The following is a 17,037-nucleotide window of genomic DNA, read 5'->3' on the forward strand; positions in this document are numbered from 1 at the left end:
TGGCCTTCTCTGGACTCCCTCTAATCGCTCCACATCCCTGTTGTGCTGTTGCCCCATAGCTGGATCAGGACTGCAGGGAGGGGGGGTCTCCCCAGAGCACTGCAGACAGGTAGAATCCCCTCCATGACCGGCTGCTCATGCTCTGGGGATGCAGCCCAGCAGACAGGGGGTTCTGGGCTCAAGCCCACATTGACAGGTCATATTGGGCTTCCTATCAACCAACACCCCAACTCCTTCTCTCTAGGGCTGCTTTCAATCCAGTCTCCGCTCAGCCTGGATTTGTGCTTGGGATTGCCAAGACCCCAGTGCAGGACTTTGCATTTGACCTTTTTGAACTTCATCCTTTAAAAGTGAAAAGTGCTGGCTAAGAGAGAGATGGTTGCAAGTGCATAGTGACGGACAGAACAAATCCTCACTGGGGTATCTTATTTCCCCTTGTCATTTTGCAAATATCATACCTCCCACTAGATTTTATACTTAAGAGCTATACAGAGCAATTTTAACAGCATCAGAATAGTCTTCTGGTTTTTCTACCTGCATTTTGACTATGACCTTTATCCATTTCAAGTGTTTGTGAAAGCTGGTTTACAGTCTTACTCACTGACACCGCTGCCTATGCTAAGCATCAGATCTTTCAGGACACACCAATGAGAAAGCACAGGCCTACCAGTGAGCAGCACTACTGATCTCAGCCAGTTTGTATCTACTAGTATTTGAACTGCAATGCTCTGGAAATAAATGCTACTATTTACAAAGGTGAGAAAATCATTACTGCCACATTACCAGGCAATATGTCATCACAAAACCAGCAGGACAAGAAATGCTTCGAGCAAAATTTACTTCATGAATATTTCAAATTGGCCTTTCCTGAATGGAGAGTGGTCAGCACTACTTGTTAGAAAGGACTGTTAGAACATATTGCCAACGCACATGAATGCTACCCGTAGCATTAAGTCTGTTTGAACATTAATATTTAAGCATCGTTTTAAATCAAACCATTTAATAGCTACAGTTAGTCAAGTAACATTTTACATTATACAGAGTATATGCTGCTGGCTAAAGATCTGGCAACCAAAATCTATATGGTTGGCTGATTTAACTTCAACAGCTACTGATTATTCTGCCCAGAACCTCAATTGGAAGGCTAGCAGTCTGACAAGCAATTTTTATTTCAGCAAACCCCAAAGTTTAGCTTGGTTTATATCTACTTGTGATGAAGTGAAAACCACCAGCCAAACCCTGATTCACACTTACATCTCCTTAGCAAGCCAGTGCCAATTAAGTCCCCACCTTCTGCCCACCTGAGTGTGGATTCACTTGCTTGTTGACTGCAATATTATTCAGAACAGGAGCTGATTTTCACCTAATCATACTTAATGTTAAAACAGCAATAGTTTCCTCCTTAAGCATGTTTGATGATGCTGCCATAACAACACGAAAATACTTCAGCTTACAACAAAGATACATTCATTCCACCCAGTGTTTATTATCGCGCTTCTTGATAAGCCCACCTTATATTATTACTTGCAATATATTTACTAATAAAACCAGGCAAAAATTTCCCCTACATTTGAAAATTCACATGAAAGCTGTTTAAGGGAGCATTTTTACAACAAGCCAGTAAATAAATCACTTATTTTTTTAAGCCTATTTGCCAGATAGTCAAATGAAGCTGTAAGTCACCTCTGACTCTTGCAGCATAAATAAACCTGCTGAATGCTTATTTGTAATCCAAGAATATTGTATTACAGTAGTGCCATCAGGCTACAAGGCAGGAATTTCAATGCTAGCAAAAATCCAAACCCATTCAAGATTTTTATTTAAAAAAATGATGTATTTTTGCACAAGCAGAGTATCTACGATTAAATTATCTGACTGGCTTCTCAATTGTAACAGTAATAACGTGAAAGAGCCACGAAAGGCTGCCCAGCGGCCCCGTATTTTCTGCAAACCCCGCGGAGCCACACACACCGCTCGGGAGCCCCCACGCCCGGGGCTGCCTGACAGCTCCAGGGCCGGGGGGATGGTGATGTCGGAGGCGCCGAGCGCTGCCTTGGCACCAGCTGAGGCATCAACCCCTTCCCCTGCCACCGCAGGCCTGCGGAGCCCGGGGGCTACTCCCGCCGTCTCAGGTATTCCCCACACCCGGACAGCCCCGCAGGGCTCGGGCGCTGCCCACCGCAGCCCCAGGCCCACGCCCGGCGGGCACAGCAAAGCCTCCGCCGCGGTGCGGGGAAGCCACCCCGGGCAAGAAACAAGCTCTTCAGGGGCGCACTGCCCCGCTGCCGGCCGGAGCAGCCGGCGGCCGGGCCCCCCCTCCGCGCTCCCTCAGGCCGCCTCGGCCCTGCAGCACGGGTGGGGGCGGGAGGCTCAGCCGCTGCGGGCCCAGGCCCGGGGAGAGGCCCGGCGCCCCACTGCAGCCCCACTGGGCTGGGGGACACCTCCCCGCCCCACGGCAGGCGGGAGAAGCCCGGCAGGGTGGGGGCGGCGGCCACGGCGCTGAAGGACATTTTAGCGGCTGGTACCTAGCCCCGGCCCCCGGAAAATGGCTGCCGCTGGAGCGGGGCCTCAGAGCGGCCGCGCCGCCGGCCCAGAGCGGGGAGGCGGAGGGTGATGGCGGCGGTCACCGCCTCGTACCTTTGAATTTGAGCTCGTGCTGTGGTTCGAGGCTGAGGACCTGCTCCGCTTTCGCCATGTTCCTCCTCCTCGGCGGTGGCGGCACCAGGCGGAGAGGAAGGGACGGGGAGGGAGGGGAAGGAAAGGGGGAGGGAGAAGAGGAGGGAAAGCAGGCGGGCAGGGGGGCCGCGCCCGGCTGGTTTGTTCAGCCCCGCCGAGTGCCCCCGGAGCGGAGAAAGCGGAGGTGCTGCGGGCGGCGGTACGGGGACGGGACGGGGCAGGCCAGGGAGGGCGGGCGGCGGCTGCCGGCGCGCACGGTGCCACAGCGCGGACGCAGGCAGCGGGCGGGAGGCGGGATGATGCAGCACGGAGGGACCCAGAAAGAGGCTGCGGCTGACGTCTGCCGTCCCCCGCCGCGCCTCCGCCCGCCCCGCTGCCGGCAGCGCCGGGGCCGAGCGGGCGGCAGACCTGGCTTCGGGGTGCGCGTCAGGCTCCAGCTACCTGAAACCGGTCTAATTAATAGTAGTAACGGAGCTCAATCACCGCTGGAAATCACAGCTGGTAATGAATGCCGTAGTGCCCAGTAGCAGCCTCTTATGCCAGGCCTCCAGTCCCTCCACCGAGGTGTTCCGCCTCGTGGTTCACCGCGGAACCGGGTCCCTGTGGAGGGGACTGGGGGGACACAGAGCCAGCGCAGGGAGCTCGTGGGGAATGACACACTGCGGGCACCGCGGAGCGGCTGCCGGGGTGGAGAACGGGGCACTACAGGCACGCGAAAATCCCGGTAATCACCGTCACGGCTGAGGGAAGATGATGTTAAACAACTGGAGGTCCTTCTCAGGGATTTTAAAACACCACACCCCTTAAGTAAACTGTAACCAAAGGTCTGGGTTTTTGGGGAGTGCGTGTTTTTTTTTTTTGGGGGGGGGGGCTTAGTTTTATTTTACCCCAAATATTTTTTAAATATAGAGGTTGGTCTAATATGAAGCACTGCTTTAGTGATAGCCTTAGGCCAGTGTAGTTACAACAGAATCATAGAATAGTTAGGGTTGGAAAGGACCTTAAAATCATCAAGTTCCCACTCCCCTTCTGTGGGCAGGGACACCTCACACTAAACCATGTCACCCAAGGCTCTGTCCAACCTGGCCTTGAACACTGCCAGGGATCGAGCATTCACAACCTCCCTGGGCAACCCATTCCAGTGCCTCACCACCCGTAAAGAATTTCTTCCTTATATCCAATCTAAACCTCTGCTGTTTAAGTTTCAACCCGTTACCCCTTGTCCTGTCCCTACAGTCCCTAATGAATAGTCCCTCCCCAGCATCCCTGTAGGTCCCCTTCAGATACTGGAAGGCTGCTATAAGGTCTCCACGCAGCCTTCTCTTCTCCAGGCTGGACAGCCCCAACTTTCTCAGCCTGTCTTCATATGGGAGGTGCTCCACTCCCCTGATCATCCTCATGGCCTCCTCTGGACTTGTTCTAACAGTTCCATGTCCTTTTTATGTTGAGGACACCAGAACTGCACACAATATTCCAATAGTAGTACACTTCCTTCCTCTGTCACCTGTTGTTTAAACATTCTAAAAGCTCCTCAGAATGTATAAAGCGTTGCTATAACAGTCAAAGTCAGCAGGGAGTAACAATGGAACAGGCGTGTGGGATGCCCTTATCAGCAGAAACACACTAGTCTTAAAAACTATTAATTGATATACACCAAAAAGTATGCGTTAGGCAACTTCAGACATAGAGGAGTTTGGGAAGAGATTATATTTGCAGAGATAAAAAGCAAGTGTATCAACATCAGTTGGCTTTCAAAGCATAGCAACCCAAAGCACACAGTTTAGGTCAAGCAAGTCCTAATCAGGGCTGATTAGGAAACAGGTGAGGTGAATAAAAATATGGTAGAACATTGGGAAAACTCATTCTATCGCACTAACACAACCAGTGTGGTGCAGGGTGCCTCACCCTTATGTAAGTTTTTTTTTGTATCATGAATGTTGTTTTACTTCATAATCGCCCCAAAAATGTACAAGGTAGCTAAAAAAATCTTAATTCCTAAAAAGAGGGTTACTGGTGATAAAGGCAACAGCAAATGGCTGATGTGGATGTTAAAACTAACAGCACTAAAGCAGATGAAGACAGTGTTCCAAGCCCATCTGCATTGTTCACACTACATCTCAACATTTCAGCTGCTCTTGTACATAATATCCCCCATTTTCCAGCTCTTCTGCTTAACCACCTCCAAACCCATTTCATCTTTTGGTTTTGTTCTTTCATTCAATGCCAAACCAAAACAAACCTACATACACATTTAGTATAGCTCTTGGTTTTGCACAACGCAAATGAAACCTGCCAACTCCTAGATGAGACATTAGGACTTACTTTTAGAAGCCTTAGCAGTGTGTGGCAACACTCTCAAATACTGTGTTGTTCTTCCTCAAATTCCTTCTCTGCTCAAGAGAAGATGGTCACACAAGGTTGTGAAGGAACGCGTTTTCTTTTCCAGGTCTCTGCAAGTCTACTTTTCTTAATTACTTAGAAGTCCCTGGCTTCTGATTTTTGCTACTTGTGGGAGTTTAAATTATAGCATAAGCTCAAAATCAAGATCTCAAAATCAGAATAAAACTGATTTCACTTACACTTTGGAGTAGAGCTGTGTTTGGCTGATGCTCTGGGAAAGGTTATCTTCTTTCACCTGATCTCTTTGGGTTATTTTCTAAACAGATTCTCTCACTGAGCTAGGCATTCTCAGTCCAGCAATTAGTAGAAAAGGCAAGTGTTATATGAATCTGCAAGTTAATTGGAAACTAACAGTGAGGAATACAGCAAAGGAAACTTTATACAACATACAGTCATACATATTAAAAATCCTGAAGTAAACAACTGCTCAGTGTGCTACTCAGACCTTTCCAGGTTCTACTTCTGAAAGTACAAAGTGTTTGATGATCCACAAAGTTGTATCATCTTACCGCAGCTGGCAGCTCTGAACCTACCTGCTTGTATGTGAAGGACTTGCCCACACTTTGATCCAGACTGAAGTTTTTATAAAGCACAGCATTGTTTAAGTTGGAAATTTGTGAAGCAATGAATGGAGGTTGTCAGGTTTGTTATACGTAAATAATGTGTGTACATTTAACATTGTGCAGATGAGATTCACTTAAACAGGCAAGTATGAAGGCCACCTACAATATTACATTCTTATTACATACATAAACCCATCCTCACTTTATTAGCAAGACCAGAGGACAACTTGTTGCCCAGGTCAGGGTTTGATGAACAGAAGAGAGATGAACACTACAGGGCAACTCCGAAGAACATCTGAAAGCTTTAAAATTGTTGCAGTACTAAGAACAGTTTAATCTGCTGCAAAACTTTTACCTAAAAAGCTATGAAAGACTTTATCCAAGGAAAACATTCTTGTTGTTTGTGTGCAAATTAGGTGGTTTACATTTGGTTATCTAGATTCCCTATGCAAACACACGTAAATGTTTATCTCTCTATTCTAGTACATTCCTTGTGTTTACCTTTCTTATACTCTGATTAATATTCTTACCCCTTATACAAACATATTTGATGCTTTTCAAAAGCCATTTACACACATCTAAAGATAACTTAAAAACAGCAGGTACTGAGCAATAATTTTAAGTTATTCCAGGTCCCTTAAAAGAATGACAGGATGTTTTCTGCACATGAGCTCCAGCCAGTGGCTCAGCAGACACTCGTAGCCAATGTTTTCAGGTGAAACAGCAGTAGCAGAAACAGGACTTTGTTTATGCTTTTGAAGGCTGCTATTAACTGAACATCTTAAACTCGCATCATACCCCAAGACAAGAAAACTATATCTTTTCAGCCTCACAGAAGACAAGTGAGATAATTGCACCCAGCTCCATAGTTTTGTGCCCTATGTAACCACTAAAGCAGTGCTTTAAAAAACAAAAAGCAAGTTACTAACCAGCTGGCTGTATTAACAAATAAAGGATCCCTTTCCAGCATGATGGGCTCCAAAACCACTATGCAGGTATTAAAAGCACTCTGCAGTTTTGATTGACAGAAACCTGGCCTAAGTAGTCACAAATTTTATGTTTCATGCAGTCTAAGGTAAAAGCAACATATTAAATAACTTGACCCTGGCAGCATTTGTCAGACCTTGCTCTGGTGTGTGGCCTGCAGTTTCCCAGATATCACGCTGCAAAGAAAGGAAGCATTACACAAAAGCTGCATTCTCTCTGCTGTTTTCCCCCATCCCTTCTTTGTACAAATTTGTCTTCTGCCTTTGTCTGTGTATACATAAAGCAGGGAAAAGCCATAGTTTCTGAATGACCAGCAGTTACCACTTTTGGAAAAAAACTATTCAAACTACTACTTGAATTCACTTCTGCCATGGTATTGCTTACATTCCTCTCCATAGTTCTACTGCTGTTGAGATGTTGAAGATTTTGGAAGCATTTATAAGCAAAGCCAGCACATTTATAAACAAAGCCTTTTATTAATAAAATGTTTACACCTTTTTTTTTTGCACAATACATCAGACTGGTAGTGATTTAGCATGGTATTACACTATAAAAGTTTATTAGGAATGCTTAGGCTGAAAAGGCTGTTTACATTATGCCAAATCAACACTTTCTTATTTGCATTCTATCCACTATGTGGGAATGTAACAATTCAAAACAAAAAGGAGAAAACAAAAGCCTGGTTTTCCTCATTAGCATCTACAAACCAACAATACAGACAAACCTGTACACACTCTCAGGACCAGCCCAAGAGAAGACTAAAAAATGTCTCAAAACATTCATAAGCTTAGGAACTCATCACTACAATATTTCATCACTAGTAATCTGACTACATTTCATGCAGTGAAGCGATGGTTGTAAATTTGTGCAGTTTACAGTGCTGCAAAATGCTCTGTAACTTCGAGCGGCTTAAATTTGTTTTACGAGAGATACTATAATAAGAAGGCACAAACCTTTCAACCTTTGTAACAGGTTAAGCCAATCCTTTAATGAAAAGGCAGAACATTCTTATGAGGGACAAGAATTGCTGATACAAAGGTTAACCTTCAAGCTTAATTTTACAGGCAAACATTTATTAAACTGCAAGAGCTATATGCACATCAGGTTATTTTTGTGCCCTGAATGCACAAATGCAAATACAAAAGTTTCTCATTTAGAAGAAACCTACAGAACTTCTTTATTTCTTCACTGTACTGGGTATGGGGAGCACAAGGGGAAAGACTGCCAGAAATCACAGAATCATATAATGGTTAGGGTTGGAAAGGACCTTAAGATCATCCAGTTCCAACTTCTGCTGCAAAAACTCAATACATTTGTGTCTTAAATCAATTCACTGTGACAATTTCAATGTTGGATACACAATATTCAGAAATAGGAAGTATATAAAAAAGGAAGTTAAAATACAGAAGAGTTTGTCATGTCACTAGAGCCTTATAATAACTTGCTCCCCCAAGTGAATGTGCTTTTAAAGCCTTTGTTATGTGGTATAATACAGTATGGTACATGTCTCAGCTGTTATGTCTTCATAACAGTTTCATAAGGCTGTACTAATGAATTACCATTTTGTTCACAAACATTTGCCACTGTGACAGATACTTCTAGAATCTTTGGGGGAAAAAGACATTCCCCACCTATTCTTGGCTAAATCCCATAAGAAACAAAGAACAGACTGTCAAGAAAACATAATGGATTTAATAGGAAATACATACTGTAACATGAGTAAAAGGGAGGCAAGATAGTAGCAGTGAAATCCATCTAGGTGTAAGAGTTACAGCATATTCAAGTGCAACAACTGGATGGAGTATCATCCTCACACAGATGAAGAGCACCACAGAAAGCGGTCTGTAACCTTCAACATTTGAAAAAGAAGTAGCAGTTGGTTTGTTCAATAACACATGTGAAAACATTAACAAATTAAGCAAAGAAAAACCCAACCTTCTTAAAGGAAGAATACCTTTACAAAGGTAATTAGCTCCTTGAATAAAACTCACTGTTAGTGTTTCAGTAAAAATTGCAGAACCCCAGCTTGCAGGAGGAGGTAATGGAAACAGCAGATTTTTTCTAAGAAATCTTTATTTTAGAATGAGAACAGTTTCAGCAAACACTGTCCCAGTTTTTTGGGGAACAAATCATCCTACTGCCTTGATTTTTCCACATAAAATAAGAAGCCTCAAATAACTCTAAGCCACTGCAACTTCTCTAAGTATTTCTAAGTAGCTGTTTGTAGCATGTACACTCTGACAACACCATGTTCAAAATTCAGACTTCGACGGATGGGGAGGAAATGGGAAGGGGAAGGAGGAAAAAGCTGGCCCTAGGATCATTTTGGCATGCCAGAGACTAAGCCCATCAGTACTCTTGCATTTCAGATTAGTCTTATATTCATTGACAGATTTGTTATCTGTGACACTTCATGGATAAAGTTTGGTAATGCTTGCTTGATTTTTTCAAGTCATGCATTTTGGATTCTAGCTGACCAGGAAAGGGTTTGCATTCAAGCTTTTGAGACCTCCAAAATAACAGAAGGGATTTTTTCAGAAGCATTGTTGTCAGAAGGCCTAGTAATTTTAGGGAAATGTGTTTTGGCACTATTTTTCTTCAGAGAATTTTGTGAGGATTTTTAAGATGCTTAATTCCAAGCACACAATTCTCCTGCTTCAAGTAACTGACTTGTGGTTACAAAGTCTCACATTGCTTTAAAATGACTTCCTGCTAAAAAGGTGAAGAAAGTTTGTCCTCTCAAACATGAAGAGCCTCTTTTTTAGAGGTTGAAAGTGTTAGAGATATATGAAGCTTTTTAGAAAATGAATAGGCAGTGTAGAAGTTTAAGTCAGTGAATTATTCAGGTTCTCTTCACATTTGAGATTATTTTTTTCTACTTCTAGGTAGCTATTGCTGCTTATAAGTGAGCTATAGGGTGAATAACTACACAGCTCAGACAGCTTCTGTCCTGTAATTCACCAATTCCCAAGACAATCTTTGCAGATTGCTGACACAGCATACCATAAATAGACTACATCATCCTTAATAAACACTAAAGACTGCTTCACAAGTCATTCAGACATCACTGCTAAGGCTTCCTTTTCCAACTAACGCTCAGTATGTCATGCTGGAACTTAACACTAATGTTAAGGAATAATTCAGGATTAACATTGTAAGAAAAATCTTACTGAGGCCAACTTTTAAATCATTCAAGGTATTTAGCCTGATTTTTTTTTAATCATTAAAATGGTGTTTTAACCACAAATATAGATACCTCTCAACCAGGTTAAAGGATATGGCTTTCAAATCAGTAAGTAGGCATTGCCTCCTCTCCTTTTATTCTCTTCTCAAGTATGCATATTATCTTTCTTGAGCAAGCTGGTAGCATTAAACTGGTATTATGCACACCAACATATCAAAGACCCAGGTCTGCATAAAACACCTCTCTAAACTATTAGCTGTCTGATCCTGTAGCACTTAAAGGAAAGGCCTCACCGATGTCAGTAAGGGATTTGCATCTAGTAACAAAGCCTCTACCTTCTTGGCAACAGCTAAAGTTGTTAGAGTTGTTTTAGAACTTCTCAAAGCACCTGTAACAATTTTCAGTAGTTTGACCACTAGATGCTTCTGTTACTAAACATAAGCTTCCAGATTCCAGCTACTTAAGCGTTTTAGAATACCAGTTTTGAGCATGTATATAAGATCCACTACAAAACTACCAACAGCACAGATTAGGAGCCTAGCAAGTCAGCTCAGACACTTGCAATTTAGAAGTCTGGATGAAGACATCCTCCAAAACTTGGAGAGGATATTTAAGTTGCTCCAAAGCTTAAGAACTTAATATTTATCAAATAGTATTTTTGCACAAATCTGTAACTTTCATGGGAAGGAATTGTGTATTTAGAAGTGGAAACAGTCATACCTTGTCAGTTAAAAAATGCTCTGTATCAATGACACAACATGCACTGCACTACATTTTTACATACGTGATACCTCACCCTTCCAAACTTGTTTTGCAGCAATTAATTCCTTTTAAGAGTATCTGGAAGTCTAGTCTCTACAATAAGCTCCATTCATTCAAACAGAAAGGCATAGTGGAAGAAAACATCAGTCCTGAGCTTTTCCAATAACTTCTTAACAGAAAAAAGAGAAGTTATTAAAAATTTAGCTGGAATGGTTAATAATCAGCACTCTGAACACTCAAAGGCTAATGTATCGCCAAATAGAGAAGTTATGTTAGGACAAAATACCATTAATTTCAGCATGCCTAGTGCCAGATGAAAGCAGATGGCCTAACAAATTATTAATACAGAAGTAACCATTTTTCTCCAACAGAAATGAAACAATGAACATGTGCATCTCATCCAGGGAAGAATGCATTCCAGCCTTCAGCTAGGGCCAATTGATCAATAAACAGTTATCTTGGCTCAAGAGAACTTACATCAACAGTCTGTCATTTGAAATAGGCATGCATTAGAAAGCAGCCTCACTTCTGTGTCTGTAGTTTGGACAATCTGAAACACTGGCTATTTCTGTGTTTTTATTAACTGCAGTAATTCAAGATCAGAACTGCAAAAAGCACATGAAGTACACTGGCATTCCACTCAGACTGGTAACAAGACAAAAGGAGTAGGGAGGCAGTAAGACTTAGCTACTTTTGAGAAGAGACAGATTGTTGTTTTGAGGTGTTTTTTGTTTTGTTTTTTAAAGTCTAATTTTGGTGTATAGCAAATAGTATAGAGCAGAAAGCAGTTGATAAGGATTTGCTAAGATATATGGATCTCTCCTTTGACTGGAGAGCTACAATAACCTCAGTGCTAGCCTAGCTCTCAGTCTTGCCTAGTGTCCAACATTTTGAAGTTAATAAATCTTGGATGGATACTGTTAAGCCATTTTTGTTATCTCACTGAAAAACACATTAAAATCCATTTCTACATGATAACAGGCAATAATAATTTATAAAATCTGAAATTCCTTTTTCTACCAATCTACAAGAAAGATATTCCCAATAACTGAGACTTTGCTTCTACTGCTACCATCCTTCCAACGTCAAGAATTTCCAGATTTATTACTATCCAACTTGAATAAAAGCAGAAATTTCTGTATTGCAGTTAAGGTACTAAAGCACCTGGTATCTTGATATAAAACAGACTTCTGAAGCACTATGAACACAAAATATTTTTAAAACCTTGCTGAATTAGATAACCATACAATTTATTTTTAAGAAATTTGCCAGGATTTAATCGTTGACTAAGAATTTAGACATTGTAAAGAAATCGGGGATCTCTGTGACTGCCACTGTAGAAATGCTACACTGAATTACTAACCTGCCTTTTTATAATTAAAAATATGCCCGACAGCAAGTTTACACTGTTCTTTATTTCCATCAAGCATTTTGTATGAGTATAGAAGTTTTCTGTTAATAATTTACTTGCTTTGAGTGACAGAATAAAAATATACATCAGGCTAAACACCAAACACAAACCTGTCTCTACTATGAGATGTTTTGTTAAGGATCAGTGTTTAAAAGAAGCCTCAAACAGCCTTCATTTTATGAAGATCTATTTCTTGGGCTCTCTGAAAGCATGTAGCCTGTACAACTGTGGCAAAGAAGGCACAATAACATCGCCAGGTAGGTAGAAGGCATGACAAAATGTAGCCACCAGCTTTCATTAAAACATACTGACCCATCCAAAATCTCACTGTAATAGTTCACCTGTAGATCTATTCCAGAGCAAAACAGTAATTCTCACTAATACAAACCAATCTGAAGTACAAGTCCTTTCATTTCTTACCAACTTTTCTGTACTTCCTTCAGAGAAAATACTTGAGATGATAGAATACCAGATTACAAACAAAGAATAAGCATCATCAACATGACCTCATTTTGATACTAAAGCTAAACAGTGTATTTTAGTATATACTCAAGTCTATTAAGCTCTTTTTCTTCAAGAGTATAAAGTTTCTCACTAGTTCTGGTAGGAAACACAAAGTAAAAATAAATAAAATAGTACAAAGGGGTATGGTCAACCTACAGTTTAATTGAAATTAATACCAATACTAAAACCAATAGATAATAAACTAAACACTGATCTGCTAAAAACTCTCACAGATGAAAAAACCCACGAACCATGAGGTAATGATCTACATTATCACATGGTCTTAAGGTTACTTCCTGTTTGTATTTTTGTGCCCAAGACAAGAAAGACTGGGTGCACCGCAGACAAAAACTTCTTCAACAGACAGTCCTCATGGTACACCAACAGCATTCCCTATTGGCCCTTTTAAATGTGATCCAAAGAGAAAGAATTTTAGTCTGCCTCTAGATGAAGTCGCAGTGGCAATACATAGAACGCAGGAAAAACCACCTGATGGAGATACCCCGGGAGTTTATCCATTGGTATGGAATGGAAGGAGTGTATAAGATTGCATTTTTTTCCTCTTTTTTTTAATCTTACATAATTTATAATACTTTAGACACCGGTCTCATAAATATAATATGAACACTTTACACATGCCAAGCAATTAAAAGCTTTCCCCAAGAACTTTTAGGTCTTACCTGAACCACTGACAGCATCTGTTTACAGCACCTGGCTTTAGTCAGTAACCACTTTTAGTCAGAACTACAACTAGGTTTTCTTCAACCAACATCTTACTATTAAAAATCTTGTAGGAACAAAAAGAAGCCTACAAACACATCAGTTTGCCTTAAAGTGATTAAGTCAGCATGAAAGAAAGATTGTCTGTGGTTTAAGAACTGTTGCTTGTGTCCCCACCCTTGACGCATATCATCTTTAAATAAAAAGTGCAAATGGGATTTGGGGACTGGATAGACAGATGTGCCTATTGTTTGTCTTCAGTTGCTTATTCTGTAGCCACCTCTCATCAACTGTCCCATCATACTTTGGATTAGCTACAATTTAGCTACTTGGCTAAAATAAGGCTCACTGAAGAAAAGGAAGAAGTGACTTCTAACTTCCAGACTCTTCCCGCCCTTAAGTCCCACAAAAGTGCTCATTTCCCTTTTTACGAAAACACAAAACCACCCTAAAATCTTGATTACAAGACTATTAAACATTTCGGTACTACCATCCATATAGTCACCTTCCCGTCAAGCAAGGCCAAAAAAGTGATGATGGATTCCCTTTGAATGCAAGAGATACTACACTTTTTGTAAGTAAACAGGCTGACATTACGATTGCAGTCTCTTCTGCGAGTGTACAAATGTCAGATGAACTGGTCCATTTTTGTGGGACCTTGTGTGTATTAACACCAGCAGATAAAGATCTAAGACTGATAATATAAACCCAACGTGAACTATTAACTTCCAAGACCACCTACTGTATAGGCAAGTTTGATTTTCTAAGGGATCAGTCAACAGCAGCTGCGCTTTGTCACTGATGGCTGTCTTCTAAGTTTGAAGCCCTTACCACTAGACGGGGGGTTGGTGTCAGTTGATGGAATTCTGCGACCTACAAGGAGGCAGAAAAAAAAATTACTGCAAACGTTATACTTGAAACTAATTCTAAGCATTCAGTATATTTTTTGGATTAGTCATACATCATTAGTGACAACATTCCTGCATAAAAGGAGGATGGTCGTTAATAGTCTATACTATGTCTGCAAGAGGTATGGTTCTACAGAAGAGCAAAGGCAGTTTTGAGCTAATTTTGCAGTGTTTATACTTCAGGCTAAGCCAGACTTTGAGAGCTAAGCTGTAAAGCTACCCAGAGAATATACTCTGCAGGATGCAATACCATCTGGAATATCTTCATTAAGAGCTACCATCTTGACCTGTATTTCCACAGTACATCACCTGCACTGGGTTTAGCACAGAAGTGCTTGTAAAGGCAGCTGCTCTAGTAATCTAATCAGTCATTAAAATCGACTATTCCTGGTTAAGTATTCTTTTCTGAGGAGGATTTATGATACTTTTTCCATAATTTATTCAAGATCAATTTTAGAGAGCAGCTATTAAGTCAGTAAATCAGAAAGCTACTCTATAGCACACACTTTTTTCATCAGCTTCAATATATTCAACTGCTTATAAGAACTATTTTTATACATTTGTGATACTGCCTGAAACATCCTGCAAATAATCTTTAATAGAATTCAGTTTGGGATACTGTCTGCTTTGTATTCACACAAGAAACTTACTGTCATTCACTCCAGGAAGGAATCAGAAAAGGTTTGCAATTTAAATTTAAAAACCTCCTGGTATCACAGAAATACATGTGGAAAATCTACACACAATAGTTGCTATTTCCCATGCAATAATCTAGCCTTCATGAATTCTTATATTTTTGAAAATGCATGAAGTGCAAACACTAAGAGTGCGAACTTCATTCCTTTTCTCAGCTGTATAAAGTCTGGATCATCTCCACACTATTTCCTTTTCATTCCATAACCTTGGAAGTACTAATTGAAGCATTCAATAACATATATAACAAGATGACACAGACTTGACATGAGTGTCCTGCTATTTATCCAGCAATATCACAGTAAGCTTAAAAGCTCTAAAAGGACTATTCAGAGGTCATTAGATGATCAAAAATTTATACAGCGCATTTTGCAGTTTGTATTCATGCCAAACTGTCACAAATTCAAGCCAGTATACTCTCACCTGAATACCACAAGAATTAATCAAATTTCTACTTGAACTTCTTTCAGAAAGCATATTAACTGTTTTAATACTTACTAATTTCTATAAAGAGTTCATTAATGTTAATTGCATTTTTTGCACTTGTCTCTACAAATATTGCATGAATGGAATCTGCATAGTCTTTAGCATCTTTTTCCATGACTTCTCTGCAAAAACAAAGAAAAAACTGTGAATGCAAAACCCACCATTAGTCAAAAATCTTAAGGGATAGATTAAGCTTTCAACTGCCTCACTAATGAGTATCTTGTACGTTACCTGTTTGGCATCACAGCCCTCCCTCATCCTGAACTTAATGCTCATCCTTTACGCTGTCTCCTTGCCTTGGGTATGAGCAGCACTGAAGCACAATCATAAACTAAACAATGCCTTAATCCATCTGACAGCATTACAGTGGAGTTTGTTTCTTGAGTGCTTTAAGTGTAGGTCTGCAATCAGTCATTATAGGGTGTTTTAATCTTGACACACACAGTTTTAGATGTACTGAAAAGATATTAAAGCATTAATTCCACTAATCCAGTGGATTTCCTACAGCTGTTTACAAAAATAAGTATCTCGCAACACTGCACAAACCATTTGTACAGCATTTACTTTACATGAAGCATGAAAATGTAGCTATAAACAGGAACATATTTAGACTGAGCAAAGAGTCAAGAAGTGAAAGTTACTCTACACCCTTAAGGTAGGCAAGTTGGTAACATTTCCTTAAATAACATGAAAAACAAAGCCCAATATGTAGAGAGAGGATTGGACTGTATGTTTTATCACCTTACATACAATTTCTAGAAAACACAGGCTGCTTTCAGTAACAAAGGACTATAAGGTATCAAAATCACAGACTAGATCATTAACTCAAATACTGCCTGTGACTGAAGTACAAGGAATCTTGTTCATCAGCTTGAGTAACAATGTTAGCATATTTTATGTCAACTAAGCACCAAGAAATAAACATTTGAGACAAATACTACCTACATGCTTTGTATTTACCTTCTAATTAATTTTATGTCATCAATTCTTTCAAGAGACATGCTGCTTGTAACAGAAGTTATTAGAGCTCACTAGGTAACTCCTACATATTAACAATTTGTAAAATTATACTAAAAAATAACTTTGCAGTGATTCTTTAAACACATAACCATCTGTCTCCTTTGAGACAAGAGCTGTGGTACCTTTTCCAATAAAATCTAAACCCAAGAAGTTTGCACACACCTTCTTTCTGATTTTTGGCTTATTCAACCCAGACATCAATAAAAAAGAGCTTCTTTTGTTTTCAGTACATGACTTCTTGAAAGTCTGGCTGTTCATAAAGTTTCTCAAGAACTTTTCCTGCTCCCTGCAACTATTTCAGCTATGAGCCAAAGGGAAGGAAGGCACCTGAACAAGCAAGTTAGAAAAGCCTACACAATGCTTTCCAACAGGCTTGATCTTTTCCTAACAAAATGAGGTGCTACAGACTGACAGGGGTACTTCTTATAAAGTGAGATAAACAGCTTGTATTACACTGTAGTTTCACAGGGAGTTTAGACTTGTGTAACTTGGCACTGCCTCTAGAAAAGGTAATCCTGTCTCACTGTAAACTGCTCATTCCTAACTCTGCTATCCCACCTCTGTTATGCCAGCAAGTGTTCATGGTGTGAGAAACATAAATATACTTGGATGAGTTTTTCTTTTTTAAAATGGTTAGTTTTAATCTGGATCTATTTTATAGCCCAATTTACTAGCCCATCACACACTTACACCAACATGGGGAGGAAATGGGTAAGACTGTGC

At 40.6% G+C, this 17,037-nt stretch overlaps 1 protein-coding gene across 5 annotated transcripts in view; it reads right to left on the reverse strand.

Annotated features, from left to right (window-relative positions):
* Nucleotides 1–17,037, reverse strand: part of LOC101880415 (ras-related protein Rab-22A) — a 59,928-nt gene that overhangs the window by 32,440 nt on the left and 10,451 nt on the right. For 2 of the 5 annotated variants that reach the window (XM_031047624.2, XM_031047625.2), the window contains exons 6-7: nt 15,307–15,416; nt 14,039–14,080 (exon numbers count right to left, since the gene is read on the reverse strand). In XM_031047624.2, the coding sequence (XP_030903484.1) occupies nt 14,039–14,080; nt 15,307–15,416 (152 nt within the window). Of the gene's footprint in view, nt 1–2,637; nt 2,905–7,082; nt 8,476–13,949; nt 14,081–15,306; nt 15,417–17,037 lie in introns of those variants that run through there. The other 3 variants (XM_005147549.3, XM_031047626.2, XM_034067160.1) reach the window with 3 other exon arrangements.

Source organism: Melopsittacus undulatus, chromosome 10 (genome assembly GCF_012275295.1).
Source record: "Melopsittacus undulatus isolate bMelUnd1 chromosome 10, bMelUnd1.mat.Z, whole genome shotgun sequence".
Lineage (NCBI taxonomy): Eukaryota > Metazoa > Chordata > Aves > Psittaciformes > Psittaculidae > Melopsittacus > Melopsittacus undulatus.